The sequence below is a fragment of the Harmonia axyridis genome, chromosome 3, assembly GCF_914767665.1.
Source record: "Harmonia axyridis chromosome 3, icHarAxyr1.1, whole genome shotgun sequence".
In the NCBI taxonomy this organism is placed as follows: Eukaryota; Metazoa; Arthropoda; class Insecta; order Coleoptera; family Coccinellidae; genus Harmonia; species Harmonia axyridis.
This window is the reverse complement of record NC_059503.1, coordinates 40,013,534-40,034,552: the sequence shown is the minus strand read 5'-3', so window position 1 is coordinate 40,034,552 and position 21,019 is coordinate 40,013,534. Positions and strand designations below refer to the sequence as shown.

Below are 21,019 nucleotides of genomic sequence, written 5' to 3'. Positions count from 1 at the left end.
AAACCAAACTTGTTCAGGATGGTCCTAAATTAATTTAGTCAGCGGTAATTTCAAAATCGGAGACCAAAGTTTTTTGTATCTCAAACGTGATCACAATACTTCCGTTACCGCCGATAGAGTTGGAATCAAAATAAATATATCAAGGATATCATATCAGAATCAGGATAGTGAGAATAAATATATTATTATTATTCTATTCAAGAATATATTAAGAAGAAGTGAAAAGTCAGCTTAGGATATTTCATAGCATACTCTTTTGCTTATTATATAATCAAAATCAAAAATGTTCATAACTAGTATCAGTGACTGTTTTTTGAGGCAACTGTAGCTTTCAATTCGAGTTATAAATTCATTGAAAACATTTTTCATTAAAACAAGCTCAATACTTCCTTTTTTTCATGAAGGATTGGAGCCAAATATAGACCAGTACGAAGTTATAAGTATAGGCGCTACGAAAGAAAGAGAGCTGTTAAACAATCTCACTAAAATGCAAAACGAATGGAAAGAGATCATGTTTAAGGTGAGCAGTTACAAGGACACAAAGCTACCCATTCTAACAGCATTAGATGACATCCAAGTGGTTCTTGACGATCACATCGTCAAAGCGCTCACTATGAGAGGTTCTGTATTCGTTAAACCATACGAGGTCGAAGTGAGGACATTCTACGATAAAATATTGAGAATAAATAGAACGATAGACGTATTGGGAAAAGTTCAATCTCAGTGGCTTTACCTCCTACCTATTTTCTCCTCAAAAGATATTGTCAGTCAAATGCCCGAGGAAGGTCTGCTCTTTAAAGAAGTCAACGATACCTACAAGAGGTTCATGGATCAAGTTGTGAAAGAACCATTAGTTTTTCAGACAGCTGGGGCTGCGGGGATCTACGAAATGATGGAACACTGCCTAGAACTGTTGGAGGAAATCAATGAAGGAGTGACAGCGTATTTAGAGCGGAAGAGATTGTATTTCCCACGTTTCTTCTTCTTGTCAAACGACGAAATGCTAGAGATACTCTCTGAAACGAAGGATCCATTGAGGGTACAGCCACACTTGAAGAAATGTTTCGAAGCCATAGATAAATTGGAGTTTGACGAGGCCCTACTAATACATGAAATTATAAGTGGAGAAGGTAGAATAATGAATTCAATGATGTTTTTAAAGAAATATTTGAACCAAAAAGAAATACATATAACTATTAAATGACTAAAAGTTAGAAATGCATTAAAACTTCAATTATTTGGATCAAGTAATTTTAGTTTGTCGAATTGAATTGTTTACTTTCAGTAAAAAAACCGATTATAGTGATATAGGTGTATAAACGAGAGTACGTTCTATACGCCATATTCTTTGTCTTTGAAATTTCAAGCGATTACCAGTACCTCATATTAGTATTCGTCAAAATTGGCTGAAAAATTTATATTCCCATAGCAATAAATAAATATTCAGATCTGTCGAATGATATTCATGAATTTTTGAGGTGAGAGAATAAGATTGAAGAATATCATAAATCCAAAGGAAGCTGGAGGTAGCGTTGAAAAATGGTTGGTTTGGGTAGAAGAACAAATGATATTATCGGTCAGAGAACTGATACTGAAGAGCAACAAGAGCTATTTGATGATGCCAAGAAATCAATGGGTACAGAAGTGGCAGGGTCAAGTCGTCCTTGCTGTTTCACAAATTCAATGGACAACTAATGTACACAACGCTCTCAATAAGTTTGAAGGTATGGATATCACAAGCTTCTTTGAGGATCTCAAGGAACAGTTGCAAGAAATTGTGGCTTTAATAAGGGACCCAACTCTATCTATGCTCTCCAGGATAACGATAAAGGCTCTGATTGTTATTGATGTACATGCTAAAGATGTCGTTGAAGAAATGGTTAAGCATGATGTACAGGATGATAAGGAATTCAAATGGCTGTCACAGCTGAGGTTCTTGGATCTTTTTCATGTATAAAAAAATATGCTTAATTCATGTTCTGACCAAATTTCCAGATACTACATCCAAGATGATGATTGCGTCGTGAAGCTTATAAATGCCTCCGTTAAATATGCCTACGAATACCTGGGAAATACCGATAGGCTTGTTATTACCCCACTCACAGATAGGTGTTATAGAACTCTTATTGGTGCCTACCACCTACATCTGAATGGTGCCCCTGAAGGACCTGCGGGCACTGGCAAGACAGAAACGACTAAAGATTTGGCCAAAGCTTTAGCAGTTCAATGTGTGGTGTTCAATTGCTCTGATGGTTTGGACTATAGAGCTATGGGGAAGTTTTTCAAGGGGTTAGCTTCTTGTGGAGCTTGGGCTTGCTTCGACGAATTCAACAGGATAGATATAGAGGTATTGTCTGTAGTAGCGCAGCAGATTCTGTCCATTATTATGGCGGTGAGTTCGCTAAATCTTTAAAAAAAATATACAATATTCAGTTTCTGATGTATACTTTTGCCACTTCAATTTAAAAATGTTCGCAGGTAAGAGCACACTTGAAGACCTTCAACTTTGAAGGAACTGAATTGAAGCTGAACCCGAACTGTTATGTTTGCATCACTATGAACCCTGGATATGCTGGTAGATCAGAATTGCCTGATAACCTGAAGGTTCTGTTCCGAACTGTGGCAATGATGGTGCCAGATTATGCTATGATAGGAGAAATATCACTATATTCATTCGGATTCATCGATGCTCGAAATTTATCTGTGAAAATAGTGACCACCTATAGGTTTGAAAAATCGTTTTAGGCTCAATGAAATCTTTATGACCTTATTCCTTAGGTTGTGCTCTGAACAGCTCAGCTCCCAGAATCACTACGATTACGGCATGAGAGCAGTAAAATCAGTTCTTTCTGCGGCGGGCAACAACAAAAGAAGTTTTCCGAATCTGAGAGAGCCCATACTTCTCCTGAGAGCTATTATTGACGTGAATCAGCCAAAATTCCTAACGCATGACCTACCGCTCTTTTCAGGAATCATATCCGATCTGTTTCCTGGTATAAAATTACCAAAAGCCGACTACACTGACCTGACGAAGGCCATAATAAAGTGCGCAAAGTCCATGAATCTGAAGCCAGTAGATTGCTTTCAGGAGAAGATCATTCAGACCTACGAGATGATGATCGTCAGGCATGGATTCATGATCGTTGGAGGTACATTTGCCGGAAAAACCTCTACATTGAAGGTACTGGCCAGCTCTTTGAGTCTGATGAAAAGCAGGGGTCATCCAGAAGAGTCTGTGAAATACCAGTTTCTAAATCCAAAAGCTATCACCATGGGACAGTTGTACGGACAGTTTGATCCTGTGTCGTACGAGTGGTTCGACGGTGTTGTATCCAACACTTATAGGTAATGTGGTGTATTTTTCTTGACTGATGTGGTTGATTGAATCTTCAAAATAACATAATAATAAGGCAAACTCAAAATCAAGTAACAAGTCCAAGTAGTTCAATGACATGAGTGCGTCAATAATATCTATATATGCTTCTTGCTGCTTACAAAAGTTCAACTAAAGATCTTATCATTTAAAGAGTTATTCAGTGTGTGCAACCCATTAGCAACGGATAAGTGGAATGGTCACTTAATTTCTTCGATCCACTTTTGTCAGTGATTCATCTGAAAATTGCACAATTTAAAATAAGTTTAAACAATGATCTTCCATCTGATATATGAAGAACGATGTATTCAAACTAACTACAGGTCTTATGTCGCCTAAATCACAGAAAAAGAGCCGTAGCAACCAGGAGGAGGAGGCTGGTGAGCTCATTTGAACCTCGTTTGAACGGATTATATATCCTTGCCATAAAATTCAAACCGTCTAGAGCGGAATTCGAAAGGTATTCCTAGAATCAATGGTGACCTTTTGGAGTCTGTCCACAGAAGAACAAGAATCAGCATATTTTTGTATTTTCCAATACATATTTTGTATACAGGGTGTTTCCTAAACATGCGGCAAAAATTCAGGGGGTTGTTCCTTGGACTATTCTAAGAATATTTTGTCCTTTGATGATTTTTGAAAAACCTATTTGTTTCGAAGATATAGGGGAAACAAAATTTCAGATAATAACATTTTATTATGAAAAATTACATGAAAATTCAACTCAACCTACAAAAACTGTTGAAAATGACCACCTCTAGCCAGCATACAAGCATCCAATCTTCTCCTCATTGACTGCCGAACCCTTTCAAAAACAAATAATAATAATAATAATACATCACAAAACGAATTCAAATGAAAACCGTGTTTAATCTGTATTCCTTTACCATCTGCACTTATCAATTTTTAGTCAAAAAACTGGCCGTTTTTAGTAATTGGAATGTTGTTAAACAAATTTAAAAATAAATTGTACCTACTTAGTAAACACAGTGCGGTACGCATTTTTATTTAAACTATTATTAATTTTAAAAATATGAAAAATGTTGTTCGCCCTGTATCTTCGAAACAAAGAGGTTTTTCAAAAATCATCCAAGGACAAAACATGCTTAAAATAGTCCAAGGAACAACCCCCTGAATTTTTGCCGCATGTTTAGGAAACACCCTGTATATATTTTGAAATGAGGTGTGCCTAAACCTCCTCATCGTCCTCGGAAAAGAAGCTCTCATCTACGGCCTTGGTGTGAAATATCAAGTTGTATTTAGTCGATACGAAAAATGATGCAATGGAAAAAAATTCTCAGCATAACCAGCTTTGAAATATTTGATGCAATGATAGTGTTAGGTTATGGCTTTCATTAGACAGGAAATATATGGAAATAAGAAATCACGACTGCGACAATCCACTATTCTTAATGAGGATAATAAAGACAAGAAATGTAACAAGGAATCTATTATTACGCATACCATAGATGGTCTTTCCAGTTTTTTTTACCTAATTCTAAGGAATATATCGAATACTGTTTCAGGTGGTCCTCAACCATTCTCTTGGCTGATTCCGGGTGATTTTTTAACCGTTTAAAAATATTGCAATCTAATTCGGTCGCTAAAGGCAATACAATGAAACTCCTAGAGAGAAAAGAAAACGAACAACGAACGGCCATGGTAATTCCAGGCGCTATCAAAGATGTCTATCAAACAGTAGATTATATTGCTTCAGCATCTGAAAAATTCAACAACATCCAAAAAGAACATTTACCCCCACAACAATTATATAAGTATTAAACATGTCATCTGGCATTAATTTATCTAACTATAAGGATTTTGGTCTTGATATTTACAATAAATGAATTTTTATAATCGTATTCCTAATGTTTTGCCATTGTTAATTTTATTCTTAGTTTATTATTTGGCATTTTTAAAGGTATGTTATTCTTGTTTTGAGTGAATCAACTTTTCTTGTTGTTCAAGTATTACAAAAAAGTGTTTTAAGAATCAAAAACTGGTAATTTTCCCACATCTGATGAATTAATGTGTTCCAGAGATTTTTAGCATACTTATTTTTTTTCAATATTCAGCTAATTGTGCTTTTCATTCCAGGGGATATACCCAAGATATTTCGACTGACAGGAAATGGATCATCTTTGACGGTCCAGTAGATGCCGTCTGGATAGAAAATATGAACAGTGCTTTGGACGACAATAAGAAATTGTGTTTGATGTCCGGTGAAGTTATGTCAATGACGTCATCCATGTCGCTTATATTTGAAGTTATGGATTTAGAGCAGGCCTCACCAGCAACAGTTTGTAAACATTTTTATTACCTTGGACTCGGGCGTAGCCATCAGGTTTCAGTTTCATGACAAGGGCGTATAAAGAAGGCATAATAACAAATTCTTTTCTCAGGAATAAATGAGTGTTTGGATTGTCCCTAGATTCCTATTTTGATTTCTACCGGACCTTTGTGTTGAAACATGAGTATGGTACAACTCACCCCCCGAATTTGGGAGAAGGGTGGTTTGGCTACCTCCTTGGCTACGCCTTTGACCTTGGATATAATTAATTAAGTTCCTAACATTGACTTTGAGTAGTTAATTGGAATGAGACCTTCAAGAGAACTGAAGTTTAACAGTAATAAATTTGAACGTGTATTTTCACCCCCGAACTGCTTATCCAATCGAAATTAAATTTTGCACAAGATAGTCGGCGTTTGTGAGAGGAATATATGCTAATTTTTCATTTAAAAATTTCCATGAGATGAAAGGGGAACTGGTTAGTTATTCAAAAATATTTTTCGTTTCAAAAAATTAAATTGAGGATCTGAGATTTGAATAAATTCAATTCCGTTGAAGTTCAACTCACATTAAACATTTTCTTAGTTTTAAATCAAACGACTTAGATGGAGTGGATAGAAGGGTCATAAGTAAAAAATGTAGAAAAACATATACGGAGATCAATTATATTATTTACCTATATCTGAGAAAATAACGTCAATTAAGTTAATCACATGCGTTGCTCTGATTCCTTAATTATTTTAAATCAATTGATACTCATCAGAGGAAATTGTGTCCCTTTCTCCGATAAGTATTAATTTGATGGTGAGAAGATTCAAAATTTCAAAAAAGATTGGTTGACATGGATAGTGGGGCTGGTTTCGTTTTCGTATTCCCAAAAATTGAATGAAGTATTTTCATATTTCGCTATCGTATTCTATGCTGTTTCTTTGGCGGCAAAGTGAACGCCAACAAACTCTGATGAGTACACTTGTGTTTTAGCGTCAATCTGGATATTTATGAATGTAATGCATGATGCGGCATCTTTTTGATGTTGATTGAATTTCTTAGCATTCATTCTTGTTTTTCATGAACGAATTAAATTTAATCGGTACTTTGGATTTCTTCATAATATGTCATATTATAGTTGATCAAGCTTGCCCTCGAATTTTTGGTACGACCCTCTAATGTTCCGACACTGTAGGTATATTCAAAGAACGAATTTCATTAATCAACCCCTGAAACTCGAGAATGAAACGTTTGTAGCTCCATATTCATAGGACTTTTTCTCTTGAAAATGTCCAAGGAATCTCCCCTTTTCGTTTGAATTCCTGGGATTTGCCAGGAAATCGCTGAAATGAAAAAATATATCAGCCCAGTATTTTCGTTTCTTTCGATGAAATAATGAGCAAAAATTATGCTACACGCATGTAAAGATATTCCGTTGAAATTTCCACAAAAAATGCTTATTCTTCGGAAAGAAATTGTTTTATAAAGTTGGGCTTTATATTTGTGCTGACTGATGTCTCAGATTTCCAAACAATTTACTGATAACTGATTTTCATCATCAGCAGAAAGAGTTGAGAGTTATTTCTGAAAATCTGACCAGAAAAATAGAGCACAAATGTAGCAGAAGTATTTGAAGCCAGTTTCGTTGAAAAAAGTGGAAGTGCAGGACTAACTTTCTTCAATTTTTTTTGACATAAATGTCACAACTTCAATGAGTACATCACAATTTTTCACAGATATTAGGAAAAATCGATGTACTCAATAAGTTTTTTCATTTTCAAGACTTCTTGTTAAACCCAAAAAAGTTTTGACTAGTTAATAGTTTCAAGATTTTTTCGTTGACATGAGTCGATCTCCACGACATAATTTACTATTTTTCAACTAGTTTTTTAATGTGAACCATAAAAATGTCTCTGACAAATTTAACTGCTTATTAATAATATAACTAAAAAAAAATTATATAAATTTCGTATTGAACTAAAAAATTTACAAAATATGAAACATTCGGGGGCAACCAAGTTTCCGGATTCTATCAACATTTCAATATTTTCAAATAGATAAATGTTGTTCTTTTAATGTGACCAAAGGAACTATCTAACGTTGTAAAATCCGGAGACCTCGGTCTTGGTGGCGACTGAATATTTTAATGATCTGAAGTTCACAGATTATCATAGATGAGTACTTAATTAATTTGCAGTATAAAACATTTTTATTGATTTAAGGTAATTTCATATATCATCTGATAAATTATTGAAAACGGAAAAATTAGCTGTTTCATTTATTACAGAAATTGTTATGCAGGGCCGCGGCTTGGGGGGAGACAGGGTAGGCGGTCGCCTAGGGCGGCAAAATTCAAGGGCGACAGATTCACGGAATCCTCTCATAGTGCTCTTTACGAGTTATTAACGTTAAAAAAAAACACCTGCACTCATCAGGCTTGTCGGCGTTCGCTTTGCTAAACGTTGCCGAATTTTATTGCGACTTACGGCGGCTTCTTTATTATTTTTATTTTCAATTCTCCGATCAGATTGTAGATTCCTCAAAATGAAATACAACATATACGAGAAACGATTGCATTTCCCCATTTCCAACTTATCCTTCTCAATAAATGTAAGAAGTTTTATTATTTCATACCTAAATTCCATTACAATATTAAAATATTTTTCATTTTGTATACCAAATTAATTAGTGTTGGGCGTGAGCGCATTTGAATTCAAAATAATGGTTCATCCGCATAATCCGATTGTTTTACTCGATAATCTTAGAGAAAAAAGAACAAATGTTCAAGCTTTTTATCTAACTAAGCAGAAAAATCTAAAACCGCAGGGCCCGCTCTAGAGGAGCGACAAATAATGGAGGTCGGCCTTATCTACTCTTTCCAGGAAATCTGGATTCCTGGAAGAATTAATAAAAAAAATTTTTTTTATGTCAACGAATTTCACAATTGATTTCTTATCAAACCACCAATCTTAAACACCATTGCATCGAGAATGTCTGCAACATCTATTCGAATTAAAAATAATAATCCGGTTGTTCAATTTAATCATATGAAAAAAAAAGGAAATGTTCGAGCGCTTTATGGAGTTGAAATACAGCAGAAGAATCTGAAACCTGAATTCAATAAATATATTCGCCATTTATTAATAATAATTCAGTTGAGCACTTTTATTGTTCATTACATTCCACGTTACCTGAATCATCTATTAGATTAAAATTTGAATCCATAAAAATAATCACACTTTAAATACAATTTTTTTTCCTAAAATACTTTTCAGAAAAAAGAGTTGAACCTATGAATAAAAATTCATGTTTACACCATCAGCAATAAAGAAGTTATGAGAATTTTTCATATCACGCCATTTTCCAATTTTCTCTTTTAGCTTGAAAACAGTTGAACCCGAAAATGTTCTATTTATTATTTGCTAACTCAAAGGGATTTTGAGATCCCCTCACTAGTCAACAAATTTGGGAACCCGATACATACATATTACATACTACATGTCAGTTAAACTGAAATACATAGGTTGTTTTTCGAAAGTCTATGGAAAGTAGGGACAGGGCACAAATGAGGGGAATTAATTGATATTCTGCTGATAAAAATTCTCTGAGGTTTTTTAAAAAAATTCGATATTCTAATCAAAATGTGCCTAATATTTTCAGGTTTCTCGATGTGGAATGATTTATATGGAACCAGTGGCCTTGGGTTGGGGGCCTATGTTCAACTCATGGCTTACTACATGTGAAGCAGAATGGCTAAAAGGTAGATCAGCTATGGTTGTACAAATTTTCAACTGGTTGGTGCCGCCATCATTGACTTTCATAAAAAAGCACTGCGTTCAATATTGCAATGCTGGAGACATTGCTTTAGTAAAGAATACAATGAAGTTATTCGAGATTTTCATGGACGATGCGCAAAAAGGTATTAAGAAGGTAATTTGACAGCCGTTCAAGATAAAAAATATTTATATTATTCAATGAGATGCAACGGACCAGCGTTGTGTAAAAAATCAACAAAACTCAGATACTGAAGAATTAAGTAACATGGTAGATTTTAAAAATGAACTGTATAGTGCTGATGAATTTTGGAATGTTGAAATTTCTTAGAGGGCTCTAAATCTATGTGAAGCAATGCGGTTATTCAAAATCTATGGTACATGTGGAATTATTATTATCGTATGAAGAAATTCTACGGTGGATCTATAAAATACCTCAACTGAATTCAACAGTTGAGATGGTAAATTACAGAGGTTTATTTCTCGTGGACCCGACACTGGATTCATGCTAAACGAAAATCTTTCAACACTATCCTTAATATACAGGGTGTCCTGGGAGTAACTGTACATACTCTTACCAGAGGTAGAGTAGGACTTGGTGAGTATGGATTGACTGCAAAAAATTAATTTCTGCCTTTCCTAAGAAAGCTATAGGGTGAGTTCGCATATTCATGGAAATAATGAAACCATCATCAGAACCAAACTTATGACCATCAGAATTTATTGAAACTTGGTATATAATTGAAAAATGCCGAGGTCGAGTCAGAGACATATACATTTTTTCAATATTTCAGGCCGGACTCATTTTTTCTCATTTGAGTTGTTCATGTTGAAAATATCACTTTTTATTTTGAATTTAGAATCATTGTTCATATTTGCAAAAAGTTAATTCAACTTTAGAACGCGTTATCACTCACTACATTCAATATTCTTTTTTTTATGAATTTTTGAAATTGGCATAATTCACATAAACATGACTGAGTTATGTCGTGATTGAACATGAAATATGAAATTCTTCCTGAAAACTCATTAGGAAGGTTAGGAGCTTCATTAAACTCATTTAATGATGGAACAACAACATAAAAAACATCGAATTTCTGTAATAAGTCATAAAAATACAAAAAAAAACTAATAAATTCTTTATATTGGAATTCAAAAAAGTTATTTGCAGAGTTATTCGAATTAAAAACCATTTGCTTATTTGTTAATATCACAACAGTTAATCATTTTATTCAATTATCTCGTAACTGGATGTGTTCAGTATTAGCCATATCTTTCAATTCTCCCCATAAAAAATAAGTTGGTTGCAGATCGAAAAGATCATAAAACGGGTCTTCCTCGACATATCTATCTATGTTGGGTAGGTATTATCAAGGTATTTTCTCACTTCTTAACCGAAAAGGTCCAGCCCATCATGTTGAAAATATATTCCTGTAATAATGCCTTGCAGCATGCCGGGTTAAATATTATTTTGTAAGAAGTTAAGATGAACCGATGTTGCCAAGTGACCGTCAGAAATCTAAATATTAAACACACCATTTTTGGTGAACTGAGCCTCGTCAATTCTCCTTACGCATAATAAATACATGAACATAATATCAGCATCTTCTCTATTTGTAAAATTGATCATTTTGATAATTCCAAAATTTTATAACAATATGTAACACAACCAATAAGTAATTACTATCTCAAATTTCAGTTGTTAGCATGTTTTCAGAATAGAAAATGGCCACAAAAATGTTTCGAGGAATTCATATTTTGTCTTGTAGCATATTTTTTGCAGCTACTTATTGTTGTTTCACTGATAAATTATTTCATATATCAGCGAATTATTATCATAATCTAGACGTTCACTGTGTTTCAAACAAGATTTTTACTCTTCATAATCATTCACGAGTTCTACGAGAATTCTTACTTCTTAATAAGTCCAATTTCAAAACATTATAAAAAAAAAATTGTTAGATCTGATAACTTTTTTTTTATGTTTATGTATTTTTTTATGTACTCTTTGAAAATATGATAAATGATTTGAAATTCAAAATACAAAGTGATATTTTTGACCTGAACACTTCAAATGAGAAAAAATGAATCCGGTCCTGGAATATTGAAATAATTTATATGTCTCTGACTCGACCTCGATATGTGTTCAATGAATTCCGTTCATAAGTTTAATTCATTAATTCCATGAATATGCAAACTCACCCTGTAGCTTTCTCAGGAAAGGCAGAAATTAATTTTTTGCAGTCAATCCATACTCACTTATTCCTACTCTAACTATGGTATGAGTAAGTACAGTCACTCCCGGGACACCTTGTATAATCAGATATAGAGTGAACATTCGATTATTGTGTTTTTGTAGGATGAAGAGTGGAAATCGATGAATATCTGGATTGAAGCCTCTTTCATTCAAGCTCTTTTGTGGGGTATTGGTGGGATACTGGACCAACAGTCAAGGGCAAAATTTGATGTTTTTTTGAAAAACATTTTACAACTCGAAGACGAAACCAACCCCATTCCTGAGGCACTGGAGAAAATCGAAGTGGTATTACCCGGAGACGACTTGATGGTGAATTATTATTACCATTACAGGCAGAAAGGCTTATGGAAGCACTGTCCGGATTTGGTTAGAGGAGAGAGGGTAGACGAAGCGACTAATCTACAGCAAGTTTTAGTACCGACTGTCGACACTAAAAAGTACATGAGACTCGTCGATAAGTTGATCAATTATAAACAGCAGTTTCTTCTTGTCGGACCCACTGGTGAGCAAATGTTCATCGCACTGTAAGTGTAATGTTCATCGAAACTTTTAGTCCAAGATCCCAGAGCGATAAGACACAACTTATTTTCACATAAATGAAACCTCATGTTCTCAGTAGTGTCTTATGTGCTCAGAATACCTGCGCGCTTGTGGAGCTTGCCGAGTGACACCTGGGCAGGTACCAGGTGTGAAAGGTAACTAAAATTAATAGTTACCTAACTTAAATTTTCATAGCTGATTTTTAAATATATTTTGTAGAGTGTTATTATAAAGTTATACCATAAGCGTCAGACACTTTTCGTGGGCCAGTACTTTTGTCAGACGCTTTAAAGCTCTACAAAAAATAAATTAACTTAACTTATTTTTACATGTCTGACATTTAAATATGTTGTTCAGACAATTGTTACGAAGTTATATTTAATTAGTCAGACAAAATTGATTGACCAAACACCCCCTAAACAGCAAAATTATTCTGCCGTGAGTATGAGCGCGAAAGCATTATAGGTGCGTTTCGGAGCGAGTTAGACGGTCTTACTAACTCAGTTCCCTTCTCTCATTCGTGTAATTCTTCTGTGTATTGTGTATGTGTCCTTTGGGTACAACCTAATAGTATACAGTATAGTTTGGATCTGTGAGACCACATGTTTTTGTTGTTTACGTCGTGTGATTTGTGAGTTATTTACATTACTTATTAACGTGAAAATCATGGAAGAAACAGAACCAGCAAAATTAACGTGTACATTTTGTGAAAAATCTAGTGATAAATTAATATTATTTACCGAGATAACATTAAAAAAGTGTAAAATTATTTTACAACAGCGAGTGACACATAACCTAAAATTTAAAGACGTAGTTTTACCTGAAGATTTATATGATAAAGGTTATCATCGGGAATGCTATAAAAATTTTACTGCTCTTTCCAAAAAATATTATTCTGAGATTCCAGAAAAAACTAAAATCAGTAAAAATAAAAGTTTTGAATAGTCTTGAAAATATCTTCTTGTCTGTGCTCATCGGTTAATAATTCAGGATCACCAAAGTGCATCAAAGCTTGCTGATACTCAGGTCTCTTCATTAATATTTTAAATGGTCTTTGTTTACCTTCTTTAAAAAAGGCAGGATTATAGTCACATCCGGTTAATGCATGAAATCCTGGCAAACTTCGACACAAAGATGATCCCAAGTTCTCGTACACTTTTGTCAAATTAATATATCTTTGGTTGTTTCCGGTTTTCCGTATTTTCAAATGGGACTTGATTGGTAGACAAATGAAAATCATTTTCACCTGCCACACAAGAATCTCCAGAATTACAAGACACCGGTTCAACTGATTCAAATTCAATACCTTGATCGACATTTGGCTCAGATATTACAAAAGGTTCAAGAGTAGCACTAGCTGAAATTGAGTTGGACACTAAATCTGAATCGGCAACAGTAGAATTATTTTGTTCAGTTGAGGTAGATGCTGTGGATGTATCACTATTAGTACTTGTACTACTAGGTAAAATTGATGTCGATGCAACAAATGGTTTGTCAACAATGCTCAGAGAACTTTTATTTTTACTGATTTTAGTTTTTTCTGGAATCTCAGAATAATATTTTTTGGGCAGAGCAGTAAAATTTTTATAGCATTCCCGATGATAACCTTTATCATATAAATCTTCAGGTAAAACTACGTCTTTAAATTTTAGGTTACGTGTCACTCGCTGTTGTAAAATAATTTTACACTTTTTTAATGTTATCTCGGTAAATAATATTAATTTATCACTAGATTTTTCACAAAATGTTGTCTGACTAATTAAATATAACTTCGTAACAATTGTCTGAACAACATATTTAAATGTCAGACATGTAAAAATAAGTTAAGTTAATTTATTTTTTGTAGAGCTTTAAAGCGTCTGACAAAAGTACTGGCCCACGAAAAGTGTCTGACGCTTATGGTATAACTTTATAATAACACTCTACAAAATATATTTAAAAATCAGCTATGAAAATTTAAGTTAGGTAACTATTAATTTTAGTTACCTTTCACACCTGGTACCTGCCCAGGTGTCACTCGGCAAGCTCCACAAGCGCGCAGGTATTCTGAGCACATAAGACACTACTGAGAACATGAGGTTTCATTTATGTGAAAATAAGTTGTGTCTTATCGCTCTGGGATCTTACTCTATTTTAAATTTCAAGGAACGGGTAAAAGTTTCTATATCCAGGATCATCTATTGAATAAACTCAACACGGAAAAGTATGAACCAGGCTTGATCACATTCACGGTTAAAATCACTGCAAACCAAACTCAGGATCTAATTATTTCTAAGGTCAATAAAAAGAAAAGGGGTGAGTATATTTCAATTATCTGCCTTTGTAAAAAAAGTAAAAGGCATAGATTAACGGAACTTATTGAAATGTGTATTAGGATGAGGCACCTATTCATTTTAATTGTTGTATCTTCTTCAAAGTGGCTCTTTTCGCAATTAAACCTACGCTAAGGTATTCATAAAAATAATCTAATATAAATTCTCCTTTTATCTCCTATACACAGCGCTGTTAAATTCAAAGACTTATTCTCGTTGCATAGTCTTGTCCATTGTAAAAATTATAATTCACACTTCAAAAGAACTGATCAAATGAAGCAAAAACTGAATAATAAATTGATGAAGTATGTGAATATAACCATTTCCAACATCCAGCAAAAAAAATTTCGGCACTGCGCCTAATTGGATCAATTCCCAGTACTTTTTTGGCAGATTGTATACTATGGACAGTAGCTATTCTTCCTAATGACCAACATCCTTGAATGAATATTCTTTATTTTTCCATACTTATTCATATTTCTCAAGGTCTTGAATAGTCTGTTGATAATCTTGATTCTATTGATTTCGACATTATAAAGTCATCAGCTCTGTGGATATACTGATAAGGTGGATTAAGTGATGTTCTTATATATAGGGTTATTCATTAAGAATGTCAAATCTCTGAATTGCAGATTCTACACCTCAAAATGTGGTGATTCTGAATTGTGATCAACATGCATCATGAAAATCACAAGTTTCTGAGATACCGGGTGTTAGATTAAATTTTTTCCTCCTGTAATTTTTATATTATAATAATAATAATAATAAGCCTTTATTTCCAACAGGTATACCCAATTACAGGAAATCAAAAACAACAATCAATACTAATTTAACAAGAAAAAAAAAATTATTAATGCTATATCATGAACATAATCCAATAAAATCATGAAAATTAAGAGATAAACAACCCATACACACCCCAAAATACAGTTTTCAGGCCCCGGAAAATAAAAACAAAATACAATAAATAAATGGAAATCGAATACAATATAATGTCATGCGTGTTCCCCTCAACTTCAGATGTTTTCATTCAAATACAAATCACATATATGAACCAGAGATTGAGAATGCAGATCACATCTATCCGCTAGAGAGTTAACAACGGAACAAGCAAATCTCAGTGGTGACTGCAACAGCAAATTAGTTCTTGGTGTACTTATGTAAAAAAAATATCTAGTTCTAGCATTCGGGCGAGGTACGAAAAAATCTAGCTTACTCAGCAATTCAACGCAGTCAATTCTACCACCCAGAAGACCATGAAGGAATTTGATGGCATGCAAACCTCTTCTGCATTCGAGGCTTTTTGAATTAAATCTTGATAATAAGATACTATGATCGTATCCCCTAGGTGGGTATAGTCCATCCTCACGATATGAAAGCCACTTCAAAAACCTTCTTTGTACAGTCTCTAGATGGTGAGCATGACAGTTATAGATTGGGCGCCAAATTAGGCAACCATACTCGAGCTTACTTCTGACCAACGCGTTAAATGAGTGAATTATTGTTGACGAATTCTCAAACAATCTCGCGTTTCGTACAATGAAACCATATATTCTACATGCCGATAAGGTTAACTGAGTAATATGTGGTATGAAAGAAAACCTTTGATCAAATACCAAACCCAGGTCCTTGATTTCAGTAAGCCGAGAGAGATTTATACCTCTGATATTGTAGTCAAATAGATGCACTTCCTTCCTCCGTGTGTAAGACACTACGCTACATTTCGATACATTTAAATGAAACCTATTGCAGCTACACCACCTATTCACAACATCTATTAACGAGGTTGTAATAACAAGTTTCCCATTTTGTCAGTAGCCACTAAAGTTATTTACCTTTTTGCAAGGTATTTATGGCCCTCCTGCTGGTAAAACATCGGTTATTTTCATCGATGATGTGAATATGCCAGAGAAAGAAATGTACGGAGCTCAACCACCAATCGAGCTGTTGAGGCAGTTCTTCGACCACAAGACGTGGTTTGATCTGAAGACCACGGAATCAATAACTTTGCACGATATGTTATTCACTGCTGCCATGGGTTTGGTTGGAGGAAGTAGGCAAGATGTATATGCCAGGTTTTTGCGGCATTTCATAATATTCTCGATCAATGAATTTTCTCATGAAACTATGGCGAAGATCTACCAGAACATACTCCTTCTGGGTTGGAAGAATAATGGTTTTCCTAGTGATGTTATAACTCAAGTAAGATATGGAATTCAATAAGAAAGATATGAAGATTTTTAATTTCAGGTCAACACAACAGTAGCTGCTAGCCTCGAGATCTATAAGAGTGCAATAGAAAACCTACGACCCACTCCATCGAAAAGCCACTATGTGTTCAACCTTCGAGATTTCTCCCGATTGATCTTAGGTTGTGCGATGATGAGAAAAGAATCGATAACGGAGGAAGTCGGTAAGAAGATGTTTCCGAAGATTTGGATGCATGAGGTTATGAGGGTGATCTACGATAGGCTGATAGACACATCAGACAAGACTTGGCTTTTGGATAAGGCAAAACAGGTGATAAAAGATGTATTCAGGGAGAACTTCGAGATGGTGTTTGAAAACCTACTGAAAGAACAAAAAGGAGAAACCGAGCAAGTGAGCATTTCAAATAAAAATGAAGAGTTTGTGTAACGTTTAAATAATATGTGATATAACAGATTATAAACACTAAATGAATAGGTTAAAATGAAAATATATCTAATATGAATTATATACATTTGGCAATTTTGAAGGGGATTACGGTTTTTCATCCTAGGAACACTGATGGAATCACCAGTAAGGATTTCAATGTTTCCGTTTGGGTTTATATTCCAAGCACTTTGGAATTTCTCTGAGATTCGTAGTCCACGAAGTCTCAGACAAGCGAAGAGTCTGTACAAACTCCCCTGCCAGTACCGACAAAACCCCAGAGGAGAAGGCACGAAAGTACCTATATACTAGCAGAGATCGTGAAAGCCGCAACATGTGGAAAGCTGCGAATTGTACTCTGGGCTGCACATGTTGGTCGCTTGTGTCCAATCAACACGCTAGGAGACGTTGAGCGCGACTTTTCCGCCCCACGTTGGGGTCACCAATATGGCAAAGTGTTCTCAAGCCAATGTTGAAAAAAACCCCTCTCTCAAGGGGATTGTGGTGTTTCACCCCGGGAAATCATCAGTAAGGTATTCGGTGTTCCTTGTCTCATACGCTCCTATTCCCGTAGAGGAGTATAACGACTTTGACGTACTATTGGGTTTATATTCCAAGTGGTTCCGATCTGCGCTGCCCACGATGACATCTGTCAGGAAAGCAATCAATCAATCAATCTTCATTTATTCCCTCTAGATGTATAAATATGAATGGGACATGTTAACAGAACATGAGAATATAAAATGATACATATCCTAAAAAATACAAAGGAACAATCAACTCGCTACTTACTAATAAATGAAACACATATATTTATGCATATATTCCCTAACTAACTAAATATAATTCTTAAACAAATTCAGGGAAATATACCTGATATTTAATTTTAATTTAAGGAAATATTCAATCGACTTATGTTTGGTTCATATTTCGACTTGGACACCTCAGAAGAAGAGAGAAAGTACGAGGAATGTTCCAGTATCGAAGTTTTTCGTGATCTGGCAAACAACTTTTTAGCAGAGTTCAACAACACACACAAAACAAAAATGGACATAGTTTTATTTGACTACGCCCTGGAACACCTTTCAAAAATCTGCAGGATCTTGGCCATGCCATCTGGAAGTGGTCTACTCGTTGGTATCAGTGGTTCGGGCAGACAATCCTTAACGAGACTGGCCAGCGAGATTTATCTCATGAAGGTACTTGCTTTTTCTTATTATTCAATAACAAATGAGGATTTTTGATAATTTTTATTGTTCCCATACATTCAAGATTTTTCAACCGGAAATAACTAAAAATTATTCATTAAACGAATGGAGAGATGATATAAAAAAGGTCTTAAAGGAATCGGGAGGCATGGGAAGGAACTGCACCCTCCTAATTTCAGAGGGCCAGATCAAAGAAGAAACCTTTTTACTCGATATAGACAGTCTACTCAACTCAGGGGAAGTCCCTAATATCTACCAACTGGATGAAAAGCAGGAGATCCTTGATATGGTTAGGTTGGCTGCACAAGGTGGCAACAGAAACCTGGATGTTAGTGCATTGACGGTGTTCTTTTTTTTCACGAGGAGATGCAGAGAGAAGCTGCATATCATTTTATGCTTCAGCCCCGTTGGTTCCAAGTTCAGAAATAGGCTTAGGTTGTTCCCAGCTCTTACAAATTGCTGCACAATAGATTGGTATTTAATTCAATTAATTTAGTGGTCATTTTACCAACCATATGTATTTGTCTCCGAAGGTTTGATGACTGGCCTGCTTCTGCTTTAGAAGAAGTAGCCAAGAATTGGATTAACGAAGTGAACTTGTCACCAGATATTCAAGAATCTTCCATCAGAGCTTGCAAGCACTTTCATGTCGAAAGTCGAAAATTATCGGACGATTTTTTTAGCCAGTTCCAGCGTAAAACTTACATAACGACAGCCTCCTATTTGGAGTTAATTAAGTCATTTACATCCTTAACGAATACGAAGCAGGAGGAACTAATGAAAGCCAAAAACAGGTACTATAGGTTTATTTAGCATAAAGATTTTTAGAACATATATGGTATTTGAAAACCTACTGACAACACAGAAGATTTTTTTTACATTAGGATTTTCAGGATCAGAATCAATTAATTATTTGTCATAATTGGATACATCAGACTACTAACGATCCTAAAATGTTCTAGTAACGTTTATGTTTAACGGGTAAGGCTATTCGGATACCTAACTATATGTACTCATACCTACCTAAAGTTCTGTTATTTATATCATCTAGTGAATTCCTAACCTAAGGAACCTACGTTACATTTCAGTTAACAAAACATTGAATTCAAAGGAAAAATTGAAAAAAAAATTAAGTACTCAATAAATATGAGAACATTAAAAGTACATTATTTCATAAAGAGGAAAAGAGTCACTTTTCATGGCGAGCCTGTGTTTACATGCCGAATGAGGAGAGTTTGTCAGGGAAATAAAGATCTTATTGGTGTTCACTTATAGGATACCATCGAGAACTTACTAGGCGACAGAGCATATGATATTTTCTGCCTGACCATTTCTAACGAGCATTCATTCAATCTTAAATGGTTATTTTCCTAACAAATGGGGAATTTGGTACTTTTTCGCATAGCCGTTAACTGAAAGACCCATAGTTGTTCTTACCTTATACTGGGTGTTCTCAAATAAGAGTTACAAAGGAAAATGAGAAATTACTTGGATAATTTTGAGAAAAAAAAGTTTCATGAATATGAGCCCACAAACGCTTTGCTTTCAATATACAGGTTTCTAGTGTGTCGTACAGTTTATCAAATATTTATTAATCTTCGCTACAGATTAGGTAAATAACTACCAAAACTTATAGTTAATGCATTCATTAGAGATTACTAGCTGGATCTTTATAATAATTTGGATTTTTCTGAGGATTACTAGAGATTTTTCTAGAAATCGATAGCAGATACGACAAAACTATAACAAACCAAAAAGTGTAGTACTGGACCAGAGTTTTTTTCTACATTTTTCTAAACTAACAGCCATTCACCAAAATATAGTTTTGGAGGAAGGAAGCAGGCATCCTTCCAGAAAATATATCACCCTGTGGATTTGCATTCAAAATTAGCATATCACATAGTGAAAACTTTAAACTGGAATATTTATGGCCAATTCATATTAGATATCTTGTGAAGGGAAGGTTATACGAGAAAATAACTTAAACTTTAACACATATATCTCAAAACAAAATGTTTGGGGACTCATGTTATAGGACTTTTTTTCCTAAAATGATCCGGAAATCTATCATTTTCATTTGTATCTCCAATTTAGGAACACCGTGTAATCAACCCCAGTATCCCCGTATTTCTACGCTCTTGTCGTGAACTTTGAGTATAGAACAATAATATTTTATATTCTATGGTCTGTCATTATATTCCATTCATTTGAGTAAAAATTCGATATGAACTGAATTGTAATTTATTGTGAATGTTTGCAGTGTCTAAAATCAGTATTTCCTTTTTAAACGGCACCAGGCAGATGCGGGAATTCGAAAAATTTTAAAGAGCGCCACCTTACAGCACTCTGGTGAAGCAGACCACCAAAGCAACAGGTGGGTTTCTCAAAAAGTCTGAAACAAAATCGAATCAGTAAACACACCAGGTATTCTATGCATCTTAGTTATATCATCCTTGACGTTAATTGGGCATTCGGTGCATAGAGACAAGACAGAATTTAATTTATTCTTCATTACTTGCGTACAGGAAGATCCACTGATATTTCTTTCACGCATTGTGTGGGAAAGTGACTTTTTGTTATTTAAAAAGCGTATGAAAACATAGTTGAAAGCGCACGCTCGCAGAAAAAAATTATTTCATAACAT

At 34.6% G+C, this 21,019-nt stretch overlaps 1 protein-coding gene across 3 annotated transcripts in view; it reads left to right on the top strand.

Moving 5' to 3' along the window:
• Positions 1-21,019, top strand: part of LOC123675032 (dynein axonemal heavy chain 7-like) — a 122,518-nt gene that overhangs the window by 53,200 nt on the left and 48,299 nt on the right. For all 3 annotated transcript variants that reach the window (XM_045610259.1, XM_045610258.1, XM_045610260.1), the window contains 14 exons: positions 405-1,130; positions 1,479-1,932; positions 1,996-2,392; positions 2,479-2,726; positions 2,779-3,345; positions 5,471-5,672; positions 9,312-9,581; positions 11,784-12,183; positions 14,367-14,516; positions 16,380-16,735; positions 16,784-17,134; positions 18,064-18,366; positions 18,440-18,849; positions 18,909-19,169. In XM_045610259.1, coding sequence (XP_045466215.1) covers positions 405-1,130; positions 1,479-1,932; positions 1,996-2,392; positions 2,479-2,726; positions 2,779-3,345; positions 5,471-5,672; positions 9,312-9,581; positions 11,784-12,183; positions 14,367-14,516; positions 16,380-16,735; positions 16,784-17,134; positions 18,064-18,366; positions 18,440-18,849; positions 18,909-19,169 — 5,095 coding nt within the window. The remainder of the gene's footprint in view (positions 1-404; positions 1,131-1,478; positions 1,933-1,995; positions 2,393-2,478; positions 2,727-2,778; positions 3,346-5,470; positions 5,673-9,311; positions 9,582-11,783; positions 12,184-14,366; positions 14,517-16,379; positions 16,736-16,783; positions 17,135-18,063; positions 18,367-18,439; positions 18,850-18,908; positions 19,170-21,019) is intronic.